The 27,979-nt window shown below is 32.3% G+C and overlaps 1 protein-coding gene and 2 long non-coding RNA genes across 3 annotated transcripts; all 3 read right to left on the minus strand.

Moving 5' to 3' along the window:
- Positions 1-4,999: 4,999 nt before the first annotated feature.
- On the minus strand, positions 5,000-5,974 carry LOC107952999 (uncharacterized). Its single transcript, XR_001699023.2, has 2 exons — positions 5,530-5,974; positions 5,000-5,182 (listed from the first exon to the last, which is right to left on the minus strand). It is a non-coding gene; the product is annotated as an uncharacterized lncRNA (long non-coding RNA).
- An 11,670-nt stretch (positions 5,975-17,644) lies between these two features.
- LOC107952998 (probable protein S-acyltransferase 12) lies at positions 17,645-21,021 on the minus strand. The gene is made up of 7 exons (XM_016888221.2): positions 20,658-21,021; positions 20,370-20,583; positions 19,793-19,884; positions 18,882-19,005; positions 18,694-18,779; positions 18,366-18,431; positions 17,645-18,084 (listed from the first exon to the last, which is right to left on the minus strand). The coding sequence occupies exons 1-7, from the start codon at positions 20,844-20,846 to the stop codon at positions 17,968-17,970; spliced, it is 888 nt and encodes a 295-aa protein (XP_016743710.2). The 5' UTR covers positions 20,847-21,021; the 3' UTR covers positions 17,645-17,967.
- A 1,319-nt stretch (positions 21,022-22,340) lies between these two features.
- Positions 22,341-27,313, minus strand: LOC107956487 (uncharacterized). Its single transcript, XR_001700121.2, has 2 exons — positions 27,227-27,313; positions 22,341-22,628 (listed from the first exon to the last, which is right to left on the minus strand). It is a non-coding gene; the product is annotated as an uncharacterized lncRNA (long non-coding RNA).
- Between the last annotated feature and the right edge of the window lie 666 nt (positions 27,314-27,979).

Consider the following 27,979-nt stretch of genomic DNA (forward strand, 5'->3'; position numbering starts at 1 on the left):
TGCATACCATGTCGATATCGAAACATGATTATTGTATGCATAAACTGTATAAAATGCTTAAAAGAGTGGTTTCTAGATTAGTTTGACATAGACATATGCAAGGTGACTTGGGGACATAATAAGACTTCGAGAGAAACCTATGTTTAATATAAAATTGGGTTTAATGAATTTTCATATTGTTACTATCTTTCATGATATTCTTATTATAACTGTCAATAAACTCTTGCTAGGTGAAATACTTGTTTTAGTCTATTCATATTATGTTTATTAAATCTTGTGTGTAACCTTCTAGTTCCTATTATTCTTCTACAATGTGTGATATTTTGTTTTGTAGGTATTTGAAATCTAATTAAACTCATAACATATTTTTCGACTCTCAACAAAATTATTTCTCTTTGCTTGTTTTCTTCCAAGTTGTTTTATAGTTGGCTTTGCAAATAATTTACACATTCAGTCCCTATGGAGGCGATAACTTTTTACTTATTACTTGTAACGACCATGTACAGTTGCACGTAACCCTGATACAAGTTTTTAGCATCATTGTAGATGACTGTATTTTGTCATTATTTGTGAAGATATTTATTTTACAATTTGGTTTTTTTTTGTTAATTTTAATTTTTTTCAGGGTTTATGAATGTAGACCAAATTATTGATCTATTATCAATTGACCTAGAAATTAAACATACTTTTATGCAAAGAAGAAGGGAACAATCAGTCCAAAGACAAGTCAAAGAAAAGAATCAAAATCTAAGAGAAGATGTAGCCAATAATACTCAGAATCTAATCGTTGTTGCTGATGACATAGATCGAGCTATTCGGAAATATGTTGTGCCCTTATTCAGTGAACTCAACCCAGGGAATGTAAGATCTAAAATTGAGGCCCCTCAATTTGGGTTAAAGCTGGTGATGTTCCAGATGTTGGAAACAATAAAATAATTCAATGGGATGTCTGCTGAAGATCCACATATGCACCTCTGCTTATTTATGGAAGTAAGTGATTCCTTCAAGTTACTCGGAGTATCTAAAGACACTTGAAGATTGAAGCTATTCCCATATTTATTGTGAGATTGAGCATGAACGTGGTTGAATTCCTTACCGCTCGATTCTGTATCCACATGGCAAGAATTGGCAGAATGTTTTCTGATGAAATATTTTCCACCAAGTAAGAATGCTAAGCTCATAAATGAAATTACAACGTTTCAGTAATCTGATGATAAGCCCTTTTATGAAGTATGGGAACGATTTAAGGAATTATTATGAAAATGCTTACACAAGAATGATGGTAGACCTTTTACAGTGATCTAAATGCTTACACAAGAATGATGGTAGACGCTTCAACCAACATATCTCTTCTTTCAAAGTCATACAATGAAGTGTATGAGATTCTTGAAAGAATTTCAAGCAACAACTATTAGTGGCTAACCAATCAAGCAGCCACATGAAGAAGAGTGGCAAGAGTTCATGAAGTTGACGTTCTTACGACTTTAACAGCTCAGGTATTTACTATGACTTCCATGCTTAAAAATATTACTGCCAATGGTTGCAGCACTAACATAACAGATCAACAACCAAGTCAGTTTGAAAACATTACGTGTGTGTATTGTAAAGATGGTCAAACATTAGAATATAGTCCTTCAAACTCAAAATCTATCTACTATGTGGGAAACCAACATCAAAATAGGAATGGTTCAGGTATACAATCGAATCATTATAACCCTTCATGGTGCAATCATCTCAGTTTCTCCTAGAGTAATCAAGGGACTAGTCAGTAATTCTTATATGCCTTCACGATCAAATCATTTGCTAGATTTTTATCAAAAAATGCAGAAACCTTAGCCAGCCAAGTCTTCAAGTAGTTTAAAGAACTTATTGAAAGCATATATGGCTAAGAACAATGCAACTCCAAGAAATCTGGAGAACCAAATGGGTCAATTAGCCAACGAGCTAAGAAATAGACCTTAGGGTGCTTTGCCAAGTGATACAGAGAATCCAAGAAATACAAGCAAAGAGTAGTGTAAAATTGTCACTTTGAGGAGTGGAAAGGAATTAGAAATAAGAGTTGTTGAAGCCAAAGGTGAGCCTGTTGTTGTCCATAATCAGAAGAAAGTTCAACCAGAAGTTGAAACTCCCATAGTACAGATTCCTGTTCCTGTGACCCCTACTGAGCCAGAACTGCAACAGAGTAGTCCTGAAGAATCAACACCCACGGTGAATGCAAAACCAACACTACTTCTAAAAATTTGTCATATTAAGGTTAAAACTCCATCACCTTCTTACCCGCAAAGATTCCAAAAGCAATAATAAGAAGTACAATTTAAGAAATTGTTAGATGTACTTAAGTAGTTACATATCAACATCCCATTGGTAGAGGTTTTAGAACAGATGCCAAATTATGTGAAGTTTATAAAAGATATCATATCTAAGAAGAGAAGGTTGGGAGAGTTCAAGACAATGGCCCTGACAAAGGAATGCAGTGTATTATTGCAAAATAAGTTGCCACCGAAGATAAAAGATCCTGAAAGCTTTACCATATTATGCAACATTGGTAATTCGTATTATGGTATGGCTCTGTCTGATTTGGGAGCAAGTATAAATTAGATGCCCATGTCTGTGCTTAAAAATTGGGAATTGCTGAAACCAAACCAACAACAATGACACTTCAATTAGCAGACCGATCGATAACACGTCCTAAAGGAAAAATTGAAGACATTCTGGTACATGTCGTTAAATTTGTTTTTCCTGCTAATTTTCTTATGTTAGATTTTGAAGTATACAAAGAAAACTTTAATCATCTTGGGAAGACCTTTATTAGAAACTAGAAGAACATTGATCGATGTTCAGAAGGGAGAACTTACCATGCGTATCCAAGACAGTCAGGTAACTTTTAATGTTTTCAAAGCTAGAGATACCCTGATGCAAGAGAAGAATGTTCTACTATGGATGGGACATAATTGTTAGTTCCTACGGATGATTGGTTGAAACAACTTTTAGCACCAGACACGCTAAGTGACGAGGATGATGATGGAAATCTAACTGAATTAGAAGCTAAACTGAAAGGATTCACTTCACAATCCTATTTTGAATCATTGGATTTCGAACGTCGTGAGTATACGCAGTTGAAAGCTTCAATTAAAGAACCACCCAAGCTGGAGTTAAAGGAAGAAAAGTTTATTAATGTCTTGAAGAAATTCAAGAAGGCAATCAGTGGACGATAGCTGACATCCAAGGTATTAGCCCATCATTGTGCATGCATAAGATCATATTAGAAGATGGCGAAAAAGGCACTATTTATGGTTAGAGAAGGCTAAACCCAATTATGAAAGAGGTGGTCAAGAAGGAGATTATCAAGTGGTTGGATGCGGGAATAATTTATCCCATCTTAGATAGCTCCTGGATGAGTCCAGTCCAATGTGTGCCAAAGAAGGGAGGTGTCACAGTTGTAAAAAATGAGAATAACGAGCTGATTCCAACCAGGACAGTTAAAGGTTAGAGAATTTATATGATTCTCGAAAGTTAAATAAGTCAATTTACCCCGACTATCATGAAAATATGATGCAATTTTTTTGTGGTTCACAAAACCCTGACTCAAGATACCTCCATTACATGTTACCATTATTGCACATGAAGAAAAAGGAAAACATTAAAAATATATTTAAAATTTTTAAAAAGAAAAAATTCAAACAAATATATCATTTTCAAATATTAAAATGTCAAAATATATATTTTAAAAATATTTAGAATTTTCAAAAAATAAATAATTTAAAAAATTATAAAACATTTTAAAAATAAGAAAAATAAAATAATTTTTTTAAAAAAAATTAAATATGAAAGTCCTTAAAATTTTTAAAAATATAGAAAAATAAAAAATGTAAGTTCTTACACTTCAAAAAAAATGTAGTCTTTCCCAGTTTTTTTTTTAAATATAGCCGATCGGTTTATAAAAATATTTTTTATTTTCCTTTTAAAAAAGATTTTATTTTTTATTTTTTATTTTTTATTTATATAAATTCAAATTAAAATATCAGATTTAGTATTTAAAAAATTATTAAAAAAAAGAATAATTTTTTATTTATACAAGTTCGAACCAAAGTCAATTTATTTAAGGTTAAAAATCCTTATTTTCATAATTTTTAGCTTTACAAAACATTTTTTTCGTAAAAACAACGAAAATTATTATTTTTTAATTTTCACAAATTTTCATTTGACAAAAATCATTTTTAAAATTTTAACCAAACACTATCTTCAATGTTTTCCATTTTTCAAGAGAATGAAAAAAAATAATGACCTCTGATACTTGAAACCAAACGCAGCATAAGATTTTTTTCAATTTTTTATCTTTCAGATTTTAAAAATATTGATTTTAATATTTTCAAAAATTAAAATTATTTTTAAGAATGTAAAAGAAATAAAAGTATTCTAGAGAATAAAGTTACATATATTCAGAACATTAAAAATTAGAAAAAAATGGAAAAATAAAAAAAAATATATAGAAAAAGAATCCAACTTTTTTTTAAAGGTGTTACTATCGTTTTGAAATTTTAATATTTTAAAAGAATCAACTTTTTAGGATCTTAAAACATATTTAGACTATTTTACCAATAAAGACTCATTTTTAATTTTATTTACGAAAATAAACCACTTTTTTCATTATTTATTGGAATGTGCTGAAAACACCAAAACACGTCGACGTAGGACCATTTTACCAATTGCTCCCTCAGGAACGCATTTCGGTGAAATTTCCCCTTAAAACTCGTCTCTGAGGGAGCAATCTTGTCATTTCAGCACAAAACAAGTTGACGTGGACGCGCTTTGCTGATGTGGCAAAATCGCTTCCTCAAGGATGCGTTTTAGCCCGTGTTTTTGACGCTCAATGATCATTTAAAATTTTAACCATTGGGGGTCCAACGGTAATATATATATTGTGGGTACCAAATTTTGCCTGGGCCCATTTACCTTTAAAGCCCAAATTTTTTTAAAACCAAAGATAAACCCCCAAAGATCAAAAATAGAACCAAAATTAAATTAAAAACAAAATGAAAACAGATCCAATTTTGAAGCCCAAATACTTAACCCTAACCCACAAACCCCAAAACGTCTTCAGCCAAGACCCTAGCCTCCAACTGCCTCCATGCTTCTATTACCCACGTTCTCCACCACCAAGCACGACCCACGTCCGTTATACCTGCGACTTGAGCAAAGAGATAAGAAGAAACTGTTTGTATTTTGGCTATAAAGCCTTCATTTTTTTGTAACGAAAAGAAAACTTTTTTTTTTGGATATACAAAAAGAAACACAAAATCAGTGAGAATAACTAGAAGGTTTTTTTTTAAGGTGAGTTTTTGCTGTAATTTATTTCTGTTTTTTTCCTTGAAAAATAGAAGATAAAAACAATATCAACACATACAAAGAGATATAGCAACGATTTTTGTTGAAGGTGATTAAAAGCCTCATTTTTTTTTTATTTGCCCTTTTCTTCGATTTTTTTTTCCTATTGTACGTAAATAATAAGAGAAAGGAGGAGAAGCTTACCGGAGTCACTGTCGGAGGCTTTGCTGGGCGCGAGCAGAGGGCCAGGGTGCTAGTATTTCGGCGAGGAAGCAAGGGGAGAATGAGAGATTGGAGAGCATGAGGTTTTTTTTAAGAAAAAATAAAAAAAAACAAATGGGTTTCAAGATAGTTTTTTTTTTAGAGTAGTAAATGTTAAGCAGTAGCATTGGGAAGGGAAAAGTCAGTGGCTAGCTTGGTCCACGCGCATTTGCTTTTTAAATGGGGAATTTTCACTTTTAATCCCCCTTCTTTGAGTCCACTCCTAAATTGGCCTAATTCATATTTTATTGTCTTTTAAAATTTTTCCTAAAATTTGCATACTGTTTTAATTTGGCCCGCGCATGGGTGAAGTGTTTTGGAGCATGCTTTATTTGCTTTTTCAGTCCTTACGAATTTACGCGCTCTACATTTGGATCCTGATTTTGGCTTCAACTGCTTATTTTGTTTATTAATTGTCCCTTTTATTTTATTTTTATTTTTATTTTAATTATTTTGTTATTATTATATGTATAATTCAGTATTTCTTTAATTTATTTAGCTTTCAACTTTTAAAATTTATTTAAACATATGTTTTGGATTACTTCATTGTTATTATTATTATTATTATTATTATTATTATTTATTTGTTTCAATTGTAAAGAATATTTTAAAAAAATTCTATTTTATGTAGTATCATTCTAAATTCTTGTATAATATTTAATTAAAATATTTTTATATATTATTTTTGTACATTATTATTATTCTGGGTTTTTTATTATCTTTATATGATATTCATTTTTTTATCTATTTCATTGAAAGTTAATTATTTTAAATATAGTTTATTATACTCATTATTATTTATTATTTATCATTATTGTTAGCTTAGCATCGTTATTATTTTAATTTTACTATTGTTATTATATTTAGTAATACTATTGATATATTGCTATTATTGTCATGTTTATTATATTATCATATTTATGACTATTGTTGTTTCCATTTTTAATTTTTTTTATATATTAATATAGGGTTAGCATGATTCTCATATTATCATTTTTATGTCATCCATCATTATTTATCATTTTTTTTCTCCCCAAATTTTAATCGTTTTAGTTCTTTTATTCCATAATGTATTCTCAACTTGTTTTAACATAAAAACAATTTTCTATACTTAATCGTTTTTAAAAAACGAGCCCTACCGTATTGGGTTCGTTTTTTTATTCGATTTAAGTATTTTATTCAACGTCTTATTCCCAAATAGTTTTTAATAAAGGCAATTTTCTATACTTAATCGTTTTAAAAAACGTGCCCTACCGTACTGGGTTTCGTTTTTTTATTCGATTTAAGTATTCGAATATCCTTCTTAATCAATTTATTCTTTAAATTTTCTCCTAAAAAATGGTAATTTTCGATATTTGGAAGCTCGAAAAATTGTACCCTACCGTATTGGGTCTCGGTTTTTGTTCGATTCAAATATTCGAATATCCTTCTTATTAAATTTCTACAAGTTTTGAAAAATGGAGGCAGTGTTCTGTATTTAAAAAATTCGAAAAATTATGCCCCACCATACTGGGTTGTGGCTTTACGTTTGATTTAAATATCCGGATACCCCTTTTAAAAAAAATAAGTGCTTGAATTTTTAAATAAAAGACAAGCTCATAATCGAGGGTCAAAAACGATATGTCCTACCATACTAAATGTGATGTTTTACCTTGAAGCGAGATGGTCTTTAACTCATGTTTAATTTACTCAAATATTTCAAAAAGGATTATCGTACTTTAAAATATTTTCAAATCTTTAATTTTCGACATTAAGACATAAATTAATCAATGAAGTACCGATTTTGGGCGTATTGGGAGTGCTAATCCTTCCCCATACGTAACTGACTCCCGAGCCTATTTTCTCAAAATTCGCAGACCAAAATGTTTATAAGGTGGCCCAATCACACCACAAAAAGGATTGGTGGCGACTCCGAATTTTCGTTTTCAAAATTCGATTAATCATTTTAAAAAAATGGTTTCGACATATATAAAAACCCCCTCCTATTTTTTTCACACAAACATTTCTTCCAAAATTCTAAAAAAAGTTCTCAAATTTCTACCTAAATTTCTCAAAACTCTTTTTAATTAGTTATTTCCTTTATTTTTTTCTAAATTAGTATTATCTTTTTTTATAATTTCAAAATATTTGATCTTGTTAGAAATGGCCGGGGAATTAATTCGTCTCGATCATAAACATATCTCCGTCGAACAAATGAAAATGGTAAGAGTTAATTTTAATTTTGAATATTATTTAATATTATTTTTATTTATGTAATTTTTATTTTATAATATTTTATAACAGCATGTAGATCGGGTGTTACAATATTATATTCGTAATATGTCTAGTCTTCCATCACCATTGATAGAAAATTACTTGAGGGAAGCGGGTTTTTGGCACGTGGCCAATATAGGCCGAGGGTGCAAGTTGAACCCAAAACTCATTAACGCATTCATAGAAAGGTAGAGACTCGAGACGCACACATTCCATCTTCCATGCGAAAAGTGTACCATCACTTTGGAAGACGTGCAGTTACAGTTAGGATTGCCGATAGATGGGTTCGTACTCACCGGGTCCGTTCAATCTATTGATTAGGAAGCCATATGCTATGATTTTTAGGTGCGATTCTGGATAATATTTATAGAGGTCAAATCGAGATGAGCTGGTTACAAGATACATTCCTGAAGCCGGGGAATGATTCGACTAAAGTAGAAAGAGTACGATATACTCGGGCATATATCCTTAAGATTACTGGAGGTTATCTGATGCTGGACTTGTCACGAAACCTCGTACATCTGAACTGACTGCTAAAACTTGTTGATCTTAAAGCAGGTGGCGAACTTAGTTAGTGGTCTGTCATGTTGGCAACATTGTACCGGGAGATGTGCGGGGCGACGAAACCAAATAAAGCCAAAATCGGAGTTTGTCCATCACTACTACAATCATGGGCTCGATTTCGCTTTTCATTTTTACGTCCTCAAGTGAACCAGCCATATACATTCCCACTCATAATGCGGTAAAATTTATATTAAATTTATAATTATTACATAGATTTAAAATATAATTTTATGCTAAAAATTTATTTAATTAGGTGGAACCATTAGACGAGTTATGTTGGAATACCTACTGCTGTTGAAGATATACGGCTTCTATTAGACCAATGGTCAGAAGCGCATGTAAGTATTAAATAAAATAAATATATAACATAGTTGTTTCATATTTATATTTAGTATTATGTATATAACTAATATTTTTATCACGTTCATATAGTTTCAATGGACAACATACGAGAATCTAGCAATTCGGACAGTAATTCCAGTTGAATTCTTTCAAAATCCGAACATTTGGCATGTTAAAGTCCCATTGATCAAGTATGCTACTGTCGAGATACACTAGACGAATAAAGTGTTGCGGCAATTTAGATTCCGACAACTGATTCTCGTAACATCTAATATGCTCGATGATGAGCACAAAATTGACTTATGGTAATCGAATACACATTGGCCGGTGTTCTTCTCGGAATATATCAAAATTTGGGAAAATTGGTATGATCATATACCAATTCGCGAACCGATTATCGTTCCAGAGTTAGCGTGCACTCCAGATTACATGTTATGGTTTAGGATCCATGGCAAGCCATATTTGCTCTTGAAAGAGCAGAGGCGTCGGCAAATTCGTGTCGAAAGGAAATGACGGGGCCCTTTAAATCCAATAAGAAAGGATGATGGCAAGGACCCATCAACAGTGCCGACACAATCACCGGGCCCAATGCCTCAAGCAACGACACCCATACTACAACCCCTTCAGATTATGCCAGGTGTGTATCTTAGCCTTTATATGTATCCTAACCCTTATATGTTTTCTTTTCCCAGTCCTATGTCAGGTTGGATTGCATGGCCTGGTGCATCTCCTTTCTTGATTACTCCGACTCAATCGAAGATATATAGGCCATCGTCGTAGGAGGGATCGCACGAGGTATCGTCGAGGAGCTTATCTCATTTCCAATCCCCATCACCTTATGGAATTCAAACACCTCCGTATTCTTTATTCTATCAAGGTGAGTCATCCTCCCAAAATCTACAACCACAACCCCCGCAAAAAGTTAAACCAAGAAGGAATCTAGTGCGTAACCATCAACCACCCCCATGTGCCACTAATTCTGACCGGCACATGCATTGATTTTTTTAAATATATTTGTACAAACTGTTTTTATATTGCTTCATTTAATAAAACAAAAATTATTTTAAATATTTTAATAATAAATTGTTTTTATATTTTGTCCTATTTAATAAAATAGAAGTTCTTTTGAATAAGGTAATAGAAATAATGCAACATAGTTTCATTTAAGCAATTATAAACTATTTCGATTTGGACATGTTCGAATTGTATGACTTGGGTTCCTACACCATCCATACAACTTCTGTTGGTTCATTCTTTCTTGGATAACCATATTATCACGTATTCTACTCGAGCAAGGTCAACCTTTTGGTTTGCGATACAATTCTCTATCCGGTAACAACTTAAACGGAACAAGTGATACAGACAGCCACTTACGTTCATCTGGGACCAGTGGGAATACGTGTCTCCACACATTCTACATGTATTTTATTTTGTACACTTTGTCGACATAGCTCATGGCATCCAAATGGAGATTTTGAAAAGCTACAATTGCATGAGCGCGTGGATATCGAAATGCGTCAAACGTCCCACAGCCGCAAGTCCTATTTCTCAAGTGTACACAATATTACCCACCGGTAATACCTTAGTTCAGTCTGTCGAACTCCGTCACATGAAATCATAGGTTGTCGCGATCGTGACACACTGTGTGTATGGTGTTCGCCCGCGCCTTCACTTTGTTAATTTTTTACAATACCTTTCAGCACCATACATGACCTCCTTGCATTTGGCCTTTATAACTCGCTGCTTGCTTTGGAAAGAGTGCTGCCAAACGAAAATATGTCTCTCGCACAACCGACGTTATTGAAAAATGACGCATTTGTTTTATAACAAAATTTATACATTCAATCAGGTTTGAGGTCATATGACCCTATCGTAGACCGCCGTCATATGCTTGTGTCCAATGATTGAAAGGTATGTTACAAAGGTAGTCTGCGTCTTGATCATTAACTGATCACAAAATCGCCAACATCTTATAAAAAAGTCATTATTGATCTTGTATGCTGTCAATATAAGTTGATAGTGAAAATTGCATATCACTCTTCCATTCAGAATAAATTGAATATTACAAACGAAATTATATTAATAGAGATTAAATACCAATGTTGGTCACTTATTGTTGCTCAATGGTATACTGATATTGCCCGTAGTAGTTGGACGCAACGTGCCTTAGACATTACCGATGGTGTGTGTTATCTCATAGGCTTTCATGTTGCTCAATTGCGGCTAGTATTCTAGTGCCCCGATCCGATATAACGCAGATATCAGGTTGGGGGCAGATATGCCTCCTTAACCTAGAAAGAAAGAAATCCCAGTCATTACCTAACTCCCCTAATGTTATTGCAAACACAATTGGAAGGATTCTCCCACCGTCATCTTGTGCCACAGTTAGCAATAACCGATGGATATATCTACCATACATAAAAATACCGTCAATTTGTACTAATGGCTTGTAGTACACAAATGTGTCCCAACATTGCTTAAAGCTCCAGAACAGACGCTTGAACAATTGGCATCCACGGAGCAAGCGGTCGTTGTAGTACGCAAGACCCGTTTCAAGGTCTGTTATGCAACCTGCGACGTACCTCTCCAGCACCTGACACCACTGCCACCCCTCATTATATGAAGCATTCCACCCACTATACATCTTGTCCAACGCCTTCTACTTAGCTATCCAAGCCTTGTGGTAAGAGGGCGTATACCTCAATTGGCTACGAATATTGGCAATTAAGACTGACACAGAAGTCCCAGGATCCACCTTCACCATCGGTAGTATTAAGCTAGTTATCATATTTGAATCTATCTTGGGATGATCTTGTGAAACTTGTCAACGAAGTACATTAAAAAATGCAATATTAAGTAATAACAGTATTTTTCAAAAACCCTAAACACATAGTGATACTGTACCGGCAAAACAGGTATGTGGACCTTCGTACTTTTTTATCTCCCACAAGCTTGTCTTTTTCCTAACTGAAGCCATGATTTTCTATGAACATGTACCGTCTTGCACTGCACACTTTGCCTCGAATGTAACAGCTCTAACCTGAATTTGCTCCAAAATAGGGTTACGGAGCATTACCAGAATTTACAGATCAAATAAAAAATATTCCACATCATACAGTATTCATATCAGAAATCAATCATAAAGTCCCTTATATAAACCCTCGAGGTCCAAAACATACATTTGAAACAAGCCGAGACTAAACCGGGTACTCAGAGAATTTTTCGCAAATCTCAAAATTTTTCCTAGGTGCAGAGGTCACACGCCCGTGTGGTTCACACGACCAATGGACATGCTTTTGTCTCAAGCCGTGTAACTCTCTGACTTGGGTCACTCGGCCAAGTCACACGCCCTTGTGCTAGGCCATGTATAGGTGCAAGGGTCCCACGTCCAAGTCACATACCCGTGTGCCAGGCCGTGTGATCAATTCTGGGTATTCTGTTTTGACATTTTAAAGATACAAGGGACACACGGCCAGGTCATACTCCTATGTGCTAGGCCGTGTGTCATACACGGCTGAGACATACGCCTGTGTCTCTGCCCGTATGGACGAAAATAGGCTATTTTCTAAGCCATATTTCTCACCCCATTTTGTCATCCTCCTACACTAACACTTTAACACATTTACAAGCTATTAACCCAACTCGAAATCAAGTCCTATACATGGTATAATACCTCATATAATCAAGTATACACACTTACTTAAATTACCAAGTTCACATATATGCATATATTATCAAGTATGCTAACTTAATTCAATCATCAATATGTCAATATAATTTCTATCAATCAACCATTTCAAACACATACCAAACATATCCATCACAAGTCATTACAATGGCTATAGTTACAATTAAAGCATTTATATGCCGATATTGGCCAATTAACCTATACATGCCATTATAACCATAATTGATTTACCATATATATACCGAAATGGGCTGATGGATAGTGTGAGTGATCTCCGCCAAGCTTCTAATTCAACAAGCCTCCGAATTACTATAGAATAAGGGAAAATAAATAGAGTAAGCATGAAATGCTTAGTAAGTTTGTATAACATGGTAATTAACTTACCATTTATTCATATTTAAGATAAACATGCAAGACACATTCAACCAATTTGATCACAAGCCCTAACACATATCTTCATCATCCTTGTTAGTCATATATTTCATTCAAATATCAAGAAATATGTATAGGCTCAACAGTAAGCAGATTTCCATATAAATATGATTTCCACATCATGTATTCATATAACATACACAAATCATATCCATGTATTTCAAATACATTTTCATAATAATTTGTCTCGAGTTCAGACTATTTCATGTCGGAACTTTGGCCATTAAATAAATCGAAATGTCGATGGTTACAAGAGTAGTACGATTGAGGTGTACAAATATATAATCATAGATGAACATATTCATCAAACAAATTCCATGTTCATATAGTATTATCTCATATTTCCATATATCATGTATTATCATTTTCATGTATTTCAGGCAGATACATGTAATAATTCATTTCGTGTTCATATCTTCTCATGTCAGAATTTTGCCCGTTGAATTTTATTTGAAATATCGATGGATACCCAGGTACACTCAAAGTATACAAATTAGCAATCCGTCAATTCATATTCGGGAGTGCTCATTAAAGTACATAATCGGGAAATCCTCTCTCCAGCCATATAACAGAAAACTCACAAAAAGCTATTAATTGAGAAGCTCACAAAGAGCCTATCAGAAAGCTTGTCCGAGCTAAATAACAGGAAGTTCATAAGATCTATAATCAGGAAGTTCACAAAGAACTTTTAATCAGAAAGCTCATGAAGAGCCTTTAATCAGGAGCTCTGAATAGCCATATATCGGGAATTTCAAGCGAGCCATATCAGGACGCTCACAAAAAGCTGTGCTTGTGTCCGCAATATATGCAGGATCACAATCGATCATATAACGGGACGCTCACAAAGAGCTGCAGTAGTCCGTAACACATGCAAGATCACTACCGATCAGGATGCTCGCAAAAACCATATAACGGGAAGCTCAAGAGGGCTTATAACGGGATGCTCATAGGAGCTGTGGTGTGTCCACAACACATGCAAGACTATAACCAATTCAAGAAATCTTGTATCCATCGAATTTTAATATTCAAACGGGATTTAATATTTATCGGGCTTTGTCAGATATGTAACCAATTTCATATATTTGACATTTATACAATTCACATACACAAGATTCAATTCAAACATATTAATATACATAATTTAGTTACATGAACTTACCTCGACAAATTTTTGTGTACGTAAAACCTACTAATTCGACATTTTCTCTTTTCCTTGTTCTAACTCCAAATTTGGTCTATCCGAATCTATATGAATGAATTTAACATTAATTCATGTTCATTTCAATTCAATTTACATCTTAGGCAAAATTACCATTTTGCCCCTCATCTTTTAATTAATGATGATTTCGTCCCTAGGCTCAAAAAATGAAATTCATACAATTTAATACTTATTCCAAGCCTAGCCAATTTTACTTGTAAAATTTATAGCCCATTTATTTTATAAAATTCAAAATTTTTCTGTGAATTTTACATATTTTCGATTTAGTCCCTAAATCTCATTTTCATCAAAATTCACTTTACAAAAGTTGTTTATCTATCAATAACATTTCATCTTCTATCATAAAAATTTATAATTCAAATATATTCATTCATGGAAAACCCTAGTTCTTTGATAACCTTACAAATTAGTCCGCAAGATAGCTAGATTAAGCTATTACGATCTCAAAAATATAAAAATCATTAAAAACGAGATAAGAAAACATACATAATTGATCAAAGTAAGCTTGCTTGAGATACTTTCTCTTAGCTAGGGTTTCCATTGAAATTATTTTGGATAGATGATGAAAAAGATGATATTTTCTTTATTTAATTAATTATCATCTTTTATTTTTTTCACTTTCCAAATTCATCCTTTTCTTTATTTTATTTTCTATAGATGAATCATTATCCTTAACCACTAAGCATTTTTAATGGTCTATTTTCCATACAATGACCTAAAATTTTGAACTCCAAGGCTATTTAATCCTTTTAGCTATTAGAACTCAACTTTTGCACTTTGAGCAATTTGATCCTTTATCAAATTAAACATGTAGTCGGTAAAATTTCTTTACGAAATTTTTATACAACATTACTATCATATTATAGACCATAAAATAATATAAAAATATTTTTTCTTCTGAAATCAGATTTGTGGTCCTGAACTATTGTTCTGATTTTATTGAAAACGGACTGTTACATCAAACTTTGGATTTAACCAAGTTGTAGTTAACCTCATTCATGATGCTATGTTGTTTCAATGCACGAAGAAAACTATCCTTATTGGAAAACTCCTTACCAACTTCCAATTCACCCAAATCCAATAATGAACTTGTATGGTCACGCCTTTTGTGTGGTAGATTTGGAAACTCTAACGCATCATCTGCCGATAGATCAACATTATGCATGTCAGCTGGAGGTGAGTACACCCTGAATCATGGATCTTCTTCTTCTTCATCTAAACTCCATTCACTGTCTTCAATCTCAGTTGGAACAGGCTCCAGTTCAGAAAATAATGCAACTTCTACACTATCGGGGCCGGCTTTCGAGGTGGATCCACATTGGACTTATCATCTAACCTACCATCATTTACAACGTACGAGGCCACTTCGCCGGTGGACGTCGTAGGGAGTACATCATCTCTTCTTGTAGACGTTTCATAATGTCCCTAATCAGATGTAGATTGCCAACCACTAGAAGTTAATGTCATTCCCCAGTACATATTTCCAGCATCGAACATCGACCTACCGAGGTGTGTGTCCTAATCACTAACAAAGTCTCGTGCAGGATTATGTATTCTATACTATCATCAAACACCGGTGCTTCTATGTTCTGCCTCCCACAACGGAGTATCGAGTAGGGGTCGTGTATTCCTCTTGAACAGCAGTAGATGTTGAAGTCGCAAATGTTTTATTTGACGATGAAAATTGTACATATAACCCAAGGTAGGGCGATCCACTAGCGAGTTGAGTCTGCACCATCGCCTCCAAGCTACGACCACCTTTGATATCAAATGAGTCATATATCACGAGATCAACCGAAGCACAAAATCGATACTTAACAGACGAAACTCTCATTGGCGTCATTCCGAAGATTTTACGCCTAAGTCTTTTACGAAGTTTTGTAAAATCTATGTTCTAGTTAAAAACCAGTTGCGTTGTGTTTTCTGATAAAAAAAATAGCGTCGTTCTCGATGTCACGAACCTCACCATCATAGTAAATAACAGTACTAATACGTTCACTCATCTTCAATTTCTATTCTACTTAGCCTCTCTAATTTTGCTTATTATAACTTATGCAACATGAGAATGAAATTTGGCTCATTTATAGCTTAAGGCCAATCAAGAACTACTGTAGAAAAAGAGCATCCACATGGGAGCTTTTTTTAATAATTTTACTGACAGTGCATCCTACTTGAAGCGTTTTTGACACTTTTTTTCCAGAACCATCTTCTCAAAATTATTTTTCTAGGAACTAGTATAGAAAAAAAAATCCACATAAGAGCTTTTTTCAGTAATTTTGCTAACAATACATCCTGCTTGAAGTGTTTTTGACACTATTTTTTAGAACTGTCTTCTCAAAATTATATTTTCAAGAACTACTATAGGAAAAAGCGTCCACGTGAGTTTTTTTTAGTAATTTTACTGACACTGCATCCCGCTTGAAGCATTTTTTACATTATTTTTTCAAAATTGTCTTCTCAAAATTATTTTTTTAGGAACTACTGTAGAAAAAGAGTGTCCACGTGGGAGCTTCTTTCAGTAATTTTGCTAACAGTGTATCCTGCTTAAAGCGTTTTTGACATTATCTTCTCAGAACTATCTTCTCAAAATTAATTTTTCTAAAACTACTACAGAAAAAAAAAAACAAAAGCCTTCTTATCAATATAATTTTTTCTAAACCCTTAACCTAAATCCTTTTACAAAAACCCTAAAAGCTAAACACAAAAATTATTTTAAAAAAACTAAACCCTAATTTAATCAATTTTCTTAAAAACTCTAAACCCTAATTTAATTAATTTATTTAAAACCCTTAAAACCTAATTTAATTAATTTAAAAAACTCTAAACCCTAATTTATTTTTTAAAATTCTTAAACCCTAAATAAATAAACCCCTAAATTATTTTAACAGAACATTAACCCTACAACCCTAAAACCCTAACCCTACAACCCTAGGCACTAAACATGCAAATAGCACTAACCCTAGAAAAACACGGACTAAAAAGCGTCCTTGAGGGAGCGATTTTGCAACGTCAGCAATGCGCATCCACGTCAGTGCGTTTTGTGCTGACATAAAAAAATCACTCTCTTAAGGACGCATTTTGCTAGAATTACCCCTTAAAACGCTCCTACATCGACACGTTTTAGTGTTTGCAACCCATGCCAGTAAATAAAAAAAATGACCAATTTCTGTAAATAAAGTTGGAAATTAACCTTTATTGGTAAAATAGTCACATTTTTACGAGTAATGGGAATGTCGAGGTAAACGTTTTCATTGCTCACAAAATGTCATCATTCTTCCATTACATCTGAGGTGAATTGTTGCATGGACTGCAACTATAGGAACCAAACTCGGAACAAATTGCATATTTATTTTTTAAAATATATTTAAAACAAGAAACCCCATGGATGAAAGCTACCTAATCCCAAAACGGTTGATACTGGGTCGTCAAATAAAGCTATGTTAATCTGCTGAAATAATAATAATAAGTTCAATAATGTACTAATCTCTATCAATTTGTGGGCCGGCCACCATTGTTTTCTAAAAAGAATTGACTACATTTCTTCAAACATGAAACATGCATGGCGTTAAGGGATTTGTTGTCATTGAAAACGTTATTTCCAGTTCGTATTTGTCCTATCTCGCCTATAACACATGACAATTCGGCGATACACCTCACCTTTTTAGCTTTTACTTTAAAAATATCAGGTAGCTAACAGGATTCTTCAATAACAAAGAAACTTGAGACACTGCTTTTGTTTACCTTCACTTAAAGCCAGCATCATCAAATATTATGTTGTAAGGTTCAAGCTTTCAGATTGCACATTTAAACCTAAGATAATAACAATGGCAACATGTTACTCAGGCTTACACAATCGACGTCAGATGTTACTCTCAATAAAACCTCAAGCATCAACATCTGAACGTGTTGGAAACTCTAGGCCATGTAGTGCTGGTATTTTCTCTAAGTCATCTTCTGAGAACAGTGGGAATAACCACAAACTTTTCTTCGTGCCAAACACCTTAAACAGGGTAAAAGGGATCATGAGAGATGCCTTGCACGGGAAGCAAGACGCAACAAATTCCAATAAAGATATACATGATTATTGCACAATACAGCATTATGAGCTCTAGATGCATTTCTAATTCATGATAATCACTTATGCTTTAATTATACCACATTATGAGCCCTAGATGCATCTCAAAAATATTATTGATAAGTAAATCATCTTTCCTCATATTTATGTCATATAAATAACATTATAAAACAAGAAGGTTAGGGAGTGTGCAAAGCGAGTGTTACCTGCTCAAAATTCTTTTTCCTTCCCAAGTTATATTTCCACCTAACCACTCCTTTCTTCTCATGAACCTGGAACATTGTTTCACAAAGGTAATATATAACACACTAAAAATTAAGTAAAGCATCCAAACATACAGCACAACCTAATGATATTAGCATTACTCAATAGTGGTTGCTTAAAATAAAAGCATCAACTTTCTATAGATTCTCAACAACAGGAAGGCAACACATCAAAATCAACATCTTGCTGCTCTACTAAATCTCCAGGCAACAATATAGAACAACATAAATAAAATCAAGATGGCTGAAAAATATTAGCTGTATGGTATACCTCTACTGATGTCGTATTGCTTGATAGAAGAGATGCATGCATGACGACGAAACAAAGAAGACTCAGAGCAAAAGCAAAATTGAGAACTGCATCAAGGTACAGAATCTGTAAGAAAGATGAAAACAATGAGAATGCAGAACAAATATGATGAGCTGGAAATGATATATCAACTGAAGTTGACAACTTACCAAATGCCAAAAAGATTATCGCTGATTTGGCAGCAGAAGAGTGATTCTTGGCTTCACCAAAGAAATTGATAAAACTTGGCAGCAACACTATGGTGACCATTGTTGTCTCCAAAAACGTATATAGCTTTTATTGGGAGAAATAAATGTCAGGAAATATAGGAAAGATGAAGAGACGGCCATTCCTGCCCCTTTTTTGGTTCAAAAGAAGGGTAAAGGGCAGAGAAGATTGTACTTTCTAAGCAAGTTTAAAGATACGAAGCCAACATTCAGTTCAGCCACCTTTAGTTTGAGCAATACGAGGCCTTTTTATTAGGAAAAAGAAAAACAAATGGAATGAGGACACTAAACTTTTAAGGATGCTGATGAACATTTACATGCATATTCTGAAATCTGGAACTAACTATATGTAAATGTACTTAATCCAGCCCAAGAAAAGACACGAAGAGACAGAAAGCACAATACATGAAGAAATATTCAATATTTTTATGCATCAAAACTAGTAATTACTTATAAAATCACTAGTGATCGAAGCAAATAGAATAAATCAACTGTTGGGATTAACGGAGCTGCAAAAATAGTAGGCTGGCTGAAATTCTTTCTTAGACACCTCAAAGATATTGCAGAAACAAAACTTCAAATAACCAATGCAACTATTGCTTCTTGGGCTTATTAGAAGTTAAAAACGACAGTTATATAAGTGTCATACTTGCAAATATATGAAATATCTTTTTCAAACGAAAAATTGACAAAGTAATATCAGTTCAACCCTAACAGATTTTTTCCAGTGAAACATAGTTATGATTAAACCATAAAGTGAATAAACATAAACATAAACAGAAAAAGAAAGATGGGACATACTTCAATCTTATTCCTTAACTACAAATTACCAAGTAAGATGAATGGCAAGTTACCAAGAAAAGAAGGAAAAACTTATAGTTGCATGCCCCAACACAATTCACCACCCAGACACAGTGGTGGTCCATCTTGAGAACACATCTTTGACCTAAAAAAAAAAACACGATGTAGAAGGCCATATTTCATGCTATCAGCTTGACACATTCTCATACTTCAATTATGCCAATTAAAATCAGTAGCAATATTCCACAGAATGGCTTTGGAGATAGTTTTGAAAATCTACAAAAGAAAGGTTGCCAAAGTTAAAATCTCAGTTCATCTCCTTCAATTAAGGAACTAACAATCTTTTCTAGCATCAACCAGATTGAACTGTAGCTCCTACTTATTTGCTTCAAATTTCTTACCCTAACTACTCCAAGATTTCAAGATTCCTTTTTTTCCCCATTCAAAGCTAGCCATTCACCCTTTTTCCAATTCAATCTAAATAGTTCACAAAATAAGTTTAAAATTTAAATCTTACACCATTCTACCAGTCTGATTTCTTTTTTCTTTTTAATTACATGATAACAAGGTTCCGCCTTAAATGGATATAATAAATCCAAAAGCAAACTGGAAGATTTAAATTTGACATACAAATAGAACAATGATGGCACCGCGGCGGCTTTCCATTCTGGCAATGGATGCAATATCCACCACCACGCGATCTTCTCTCAAATCCGTCTTCCGCAGCAGCTAAAGAAGTACCAACCTCCAAGCTCTCCTCCCCGGGAACAGCTCTCCAATTCTCAGGTACAGAGCCAGGGTCCTTAAGCACCACTCTAATATAACTCCACAACAAAAGTACAAGCTGCATACATGAACAAAATAAAATTCAAGTTGCTAAGCAAAGTAACAAACAGTAAAATTAACTAAAAAAATTACCAGAACATGGAATATAATGACGATGATGAAGGATAAAAAGGAGTCGAATCCGCCGCGGAGTAACAGTGGACCATACGTAAGGGAAACGACGGCATAGTAAGAAACGCCAACAATCACGGCGACGAGGAGGATCATGACGTAGCCGAGGACTCTGAGACCAGAGCAAAACTTGAAGACGTTTATTTCCATTGAGGAAGTGAAGCGGCGGGTTATCCCGATTTGGGGAATGATGGGGAGAGGTCTTCGGGTTCGCGGCGGGAAGAGGCGTTTCCAGATGTGGGGAGCCAGGGTTGATTGGTGTTGGGGGATGAGGATATTGGTATTCTGGATTTTGTTTTATGCCAATCGCCTAATCGGTTAGGTCCGTGCACGGCCAAGGTTACTTTATTACCTCTCGGTAAGTTGGTATGTTTGAATCTAGTTAATTTTATTTATCCAAACTAATTTTTTTTTGGTTACAAAACGAAATTTAAGTAAAATAATAATAATGTAGTGATAGTTTCTTTCCCAATTTTAATAAAATGTGATTTTTTTAAATGTAATTGTTGAAAATGTGATTGTTATATTGCTTAAAATCTCAAAAAAAAAATTATATTATCATTTTTTGTTCATTAATTATTTTTTAGAAATGTAATGACAATTTATAAATTTACTATTAAATAAACGATAATTTTCATGATTTAATTTTTATAATAAATTTTATTCTTAAAAAATATTTGAATTAAATATTAATAATAAATTTTAATTAATAATTACTAAGTTTTAATTTTAATTGAGAACAAAATTATTTCAATTTTGCCGTGCATTTATTTTAAAATATAATAATGCATATATCAAACTTGTTTTGGAATAAATTAAAAAAAAATTACTTGAAATCATGTTTTCTTTTAACTAAATGTTAGCCCATAGGAATAAATAAATAAATAAATATATATCTATATATAAAAGTTTATTCCAGGTATTGCTCTGACAAAACTACAAAAAATTAAATCATAGGAATGTAAAATTATAGGCGGTTTAACCCACAATTCCTACACAGTTTAAATGGAATAATTTTGGTCATATTCTCCAAAAAATAGTAAGTATGTAACACCCTTATACCTGACCCGACTATCAAATTAAGTATAAAAATGTCACATTGATTGTCAAAATAAAAGAAGACTTATGTTCTAACAATAGTCAGAATACTATATTCAAAATATTTTAATTTAACTATAATAACTATATTGGTATTACAATGGAAAATGAATTCAGATGAATCTTTCAAGTATCTATACAATTAAAATAACTTACTTACAAAAAACAGGTGCCAAGTATCGATATTAGGCATGAAGTTTTGGTACCATTGTTGTAGGTATCGATACCCTGTTTAGTATCGATACCGTTTTTAGCTTCAACGTTTTGAAAATTATCCAACAAATTTAGTAGTATTGATACTACCTTTCACCAGAGTATTGATACTCTAGTAAGGTACCGATACTAAAATGATCTTCAAAGTTTCAAAAAAAAATCAGATTAAATTCATTAGTATTGATACCAAAGTTGAAATATTGCTACTTTTCACTGAATATAGGTACGTTGACTATGGTATCGATACCAAGACAAACTTCTGTTGTTTGAAACACTGGGAAACTTGCCAATTTCTCAAACTTTATAGATTTAAATCCCTATACACCAACAATCTCAAACAAAACCATTCCAATATATAATTCAAGCATATCAATCAATTATGATACCAACATCTTATGACTCATCACAAGTAGATTGGTATTTTAAGTAAGTTCACTAGATTAACAAAGTCTACAAAGTTTTGCATTTAAATCCTTTGTATCCATATACATACCCAAAATACCTATGTACATGCCAAACTAAGTCCCAAAAAGTTTAAACATACTATTTTCCAAACTTGGAGATGCGACGAGATGAGCCGACTACAACCACTGATCTAGCCTGTCGGGATCTATCTTATACCTACGCGTTAAAAACAAACATGTTAAGCCAATGAAGACTTAGTAAGTACAAGAAGAATTTGAATACTTTATTTAGTAACAACTAATATATTCTAAATAAACACAAACTTAATTCATTTCAAACTTAACCCTAAGGTTCAAAATTTAACTCACGTAGACTTACTGTGACTTACCACGACATTATATCAGTACTTAACTCATATCTCATATAATATCCCAATGTAGGCTAAATTGAACACTTAGGATATTCAAAACAGATACAAAGATGCACCAAGGTGCATTCTTGTAGCAGTGAGCATCGTAGTACATTCATGTAGCAGTGAGCACTGTAGTGCTTAACATAATAGTAAGCGTGTTAAACTTCCTTTGTGGTATGCCATCTATATCCTAATAGTTCTAGTATTGTCTACATGGGCTTTATTTTAATAGATCATAGCAATTATTCATTCAAAAGATTTAATGTAAACTTTTCACCTTTTCTGCAATTTAGTCCTTGATCTCATAATCTCCATGTAGCTTATAATTTCACAACATTTTTTTTCATTCATGGCATAAATACTTTAACAACTAATTCAATATCCATCTGTTTGTTTCCATTCATAATTTTTGTACCACATTTTAGCTCTTTACAATTTAGTCTTTTTTTATTACTACATCATTCTCATAATTAAACTAACTAATTAACTTATTTTAAAATTTATATTTAAAGGAAACAGTGTAAAATTCTTGAAGTACTTACAGTTTTCTCCTCTTCTACACTTTGGCTACTCATTTTCCTTTGTCTTCAATTTGGTCATCAATTTTTTTCTCTTTCTTTTCATTTTCATATCAAAACACATAATGTATTCTTGTTAAAATCATAACCAAATAACATACTCATACTTGAATAAAGAATCTAACATAGATTTCATGAAGATTTCATCATTTCTTACATTGTTTTCAAGAAATCAAAATCTAATCTTATTTGTTTCTCTTTCAAGACCACTATTGACTCTTCTTTTCTTGAAATTAAGGTAACTATCAATCTTCTCTATTGATTTTACTAGAAAACATGAAAGAAACTTGAAGAGTGGAAGGGTTTAGAAATGGTGGAAGGACCTATTTGGAATAAAAATGAAAGTAGAGTGGCGGCTTTTTGGAAATTGATGTTTAGGCTTCTGGGAGAAAGGTGATGACTTTCATCTTTTCTTCATATTTCTACATAATTACCGAAATATCTTCTAATTTAATAATTAAAAATAAATATTTGCAATTTAATCCACCAATTATAATTTGACACAATTTCATCATTTCATCATTATGTTTCCATAATTATCTTATTCAACTAATTACTATTTTATCCCTTATCTTATCAACAATACCATGCATGATTCATGCTTCATCTTGGTCAAATTTCACTTCTAGTCCTTCCTTTATTTCCCAATTCCGTGTAATCTTTTCTAATATTTAATTTTCTACTTTTACCGCAATACTTTCTATTCTTCTACAATTTAATCAATATCTCAAATCAATTTTCTTCATCTAAAAAGTATTACCTAATTTTTGACCGACTCTAACTACTTCCTATACCAACACCCAAAATTTCATATTTATTCCATTTCTAAATTCTCTAATATTCTTAACCTGGCATAACACTATGACCTACAGTCAAATGTAGTAGCCAATTTGGGTCAATTCTACACTTAAGGAGCTTGTTTTCTAGGAAATTTAGAATTTTATATTTTGTTTTCAGTAATTAGGCCTTAGGATTAAAAGTTAATAAAAATAAGTGTTTTTAACACATTTTGTAGGTTTTGTGACCCAATAGGCCGAAATTGGTCTTAGGTTGTGCTAATTGGTTTAATTGATTGCGTAGGATGAAGATATAAAGGCCCAATTTACGTGGAAGCAAAGGTTGAGTGATGTACAAGCATCACGGGACGTCAAGGCATAGAATGAATGACCCAAGGCAAGAATTTGGTGTTGTGTCGCACCATGCTAGGGGTGTGGCGTGACACGAGGCCAACATGCTACTCAAGTATTTTGAGGTTATTTTTGTTTGCGTAATCAAACTTATACGAAGACTTGAGATGTGTCGAAGACCTAATTTCGGCTACTAACACCTCTATAAATAAGACATTATGGGTTGAATGTAAATGAGCCGTCTGAGATGCCTTCAAAAACCCTCGTAGTTTAGAATTAATTTTGGTTTATTTTTTTTTGGCTTTTCATAACTTTCTTTTTTTTTCTCTTAAATCAGTTTTAATTTAAGAGTTTGTTTATTTAATTAAAGTGTTTAGTTTATACTTTTATTTGCATTTTTTTATTTCTTTATTCCAATTGAGAGATTTGCTACTCTGTTTCCCATTCAATACTTAATCTAAAATTATTCAAATCTCTTTTCTTCTTTAAATTGATCGTGTTTTTCACATGGTTTATTTAATCGAAGTTAAGATTATGAATAACATGAGTGACTAAATCCTTTAGGGGAGATTAACAAGTGAATAAGGATATGATTAACGGAGGATTTGGGGTTTCCCTAGAGGGATTAGTTGGTATAAATTATGTGTTCTTAAACTATTAGGCTTGACAAATCTAATAAGTTGTTATAGGCTAGACAAGGTTGGACGATAAGTTGAACCGAGTAAATCGTAATCTATCCTAGTTGAGAAAGTGAAGTCGGTAGGTAAGCGAATATCAACCAATTAATTAGTTAATTAGAGGTCGGGAGTTAATAATTAGTTAATCAATTACTAATCCATCTCAAAACCCTAATTTGAAGTTAGTTACAAACCCTTAAGCGAGTTAATTTTCTTGACTGATTTATCTATTTAGTTCGTTTGTTTATTTCTCGTTATTTATTTCTTTTTTTATTTGCTTATTTTTATTCATTTTAATTTATTTTATGGTTAATTGTAATATAGGAAATAATTACTACTACTTAGACTTGTTATTGTAGAAGTATTTTCATTATTTATTCCATCCTCCCTTGGGTACGATCCTCAGAATACTTCTGATATTTCGTTGTACAACTATATTACAATTTGACCCATGCACTTGCTAACACTGTCGTTCTTAATTCTTATATTTTTGGTGTTATGTTTATTCTATAAATGATAGTGCGTTTATAGACAGTCACACTGTACCCAGCTTCGAGGCATAATGTGGATTTTATAAAGTATTTCATGAAAGTACAAGTGTTAAATCAAAATTGTAGCTGGGAAGAGTTGGTTACCCTCTTTTGGTTCTTTATTGTTCTTTCTTCCAAAATCGAGGGTGATTAAATCTCAAAAAGAATGAAAAATTTCCAAAGAAATCTCAATTTTATAATGAGTCAAATTTGTAGTTGAGAAGAGTTGGTTACCCTTTTTTAGTTCTTTATTGTTCTTTCTTCTAAGATTTAGGCGGGTTAAATCTCCAAAGAGGATGGTTAAATCTCAAAAAAAAATGAAATGTTCCAAAGAAATATTAATTTTATAATAAATTAAACCTATAACCTAATTCTCATAAAAAAAATTTGTTGTTTTTGATTCAAGTAGATATCAAAAAGTGTTTTTTCAACATAAAATCAAGAAAACATAATAAAACAATAATGTTATAAAAAAAATTCATGCTCAACTTTTTTTTAAATATCTTAATATAGTAAACCAAATAATAATATGTCTTAAGATTGGTCTAATAGGATGTGTATAATCGTAACATAGTTCCAATAATTGAAAATAAATTACAAAATAAAGTCCTAAAATATATCAACATAGCAATTGAAAGTGTTTCTTTTTTACATTTATTAATAGATTAATAATATAGATTAATATAAAATGGAATTAATATTGTTTGTATATTTTTTTTAATTTTTCAATCTTTATAAAAAATAACTTTTTATTAATAGATCAAACGCTACATAAAAGCGAAAGACTTTATTAAGGATGATCAAGCAGTTTGTTTCTTAAACAGATGTCTTGTATTAAATTTGCTAGACTAAGTTCCTCTAATATAAGATAAGATAGGTAAATTATCTAAATAATAGTCATCTAAGTTTATCCATTTCTTATTTTAGTTATCTATTTTAAAATTTTATTATTTTAATTACTCTCGTTAGATAAGTTATCAATTTTAATCATTCTACCGTTAAATATCTTTACTCATCAAACGAAATGCTAACATGATCATTTTTATCACAATAGTATTACAACTTACATCATGGTAACAACTCATCATTCATTTCCCATTTCAAATGGTATAACACACTTAGTTACCTTTGAATATTAACCATTCTACAATGAAATCATAAATTGAAAACAAGTTAAGTTAGCATAAACCGGATATGTTACTCATTGTTCGTCTTTGTCTTCAATTCACTATCTAAGGTTTTATTATCCGAAATTCTCGTATCTTGTAATTATCCCGTTTGAATCTAATTTATAATTTAAAACTATAACCTAAAGACGTCAAGCTATCTAAAAACATGATTGTTATTCAAATCCTCTTGCTCCATACCAATAACTCAACAATGGTAACTTAACAAAATTCTAACAATTTTCAATTCTAAACAATGAGTTTAATATATCAAGCAACCCTATCTAATAATCTAACAAAAATAAAACGAAAAACCTTTCTCACCTTTAAAAATGGCTCACGATATAGGAGAGCATTCTAAGGAAAATTTCTTTCCTTTTTGTATGGTTGGATAAGAAGATGATAATGGCCTTTCATTTCCCCCCCTTTTTTTGTCTTTTATTCCTCCCTTATAATTACTAATTTAACCTTTGATCAAAACCAATCTAATGACTAAAACTGATTTGAGCAATGGTAGAGTTTGATGGACAAAATTAAGGCTTCCACTAAGTTAATATTAGTAATGGTCTTATTGCTTTCAAGTCCTTGGTTTAATTGCCATATAAGAACTTGCTTAATCTCCCATCCAATGTCATCTAGTTTAGCCACCTTACAATTTAATCCCTATACTATGCTTAATAATCTATTTGATTAATTAAAAAATAAATTTGATTTGTAATTCTGTGTTCTCCTAGAACATTATCAGTTTAAAATTTTCGGACGGGCTTAAGTTCAAAAATTCGGTCTTGAAATCGAATTTTTCAACATTGGTGAAATTTGGGATGTTGCATAAATCAAGAAATTAAATCATTTCAAAACTCTATTATAAAAAATAATATTATTTAAATATTGTTTTATATCTAATTAATTAAATTAATATGATATGGATAATAACTAAAAGAGTTGAGTTCTTGTAGAACACTCAAATGAAGAAGTTAAATTATACAATAACTCTCTTTTATTCAAGCGTATGATATTTCACCTCAAAGTCATTGTACATATTCACAAGTTTAAGAAAGCCCAAATTTCTTTGTAGAA

This window comes from Gossypium hirsutum, chromosome A07, assembly GCF_007990345.1.
Source record: "Gossypium hirsutum isolate 1008001.06 chromosome A07, Gossypium_hirsutum_v2.1, whole genome shotgun sequence".
NCBI classification, from domain to species: domain Eukaryota; kingdom Viridiplantae; phylum Streptophyta; class Magnoliopsida; order Malvales; family Malvaceae; genus Gossypium; species Gossypium hirsutum.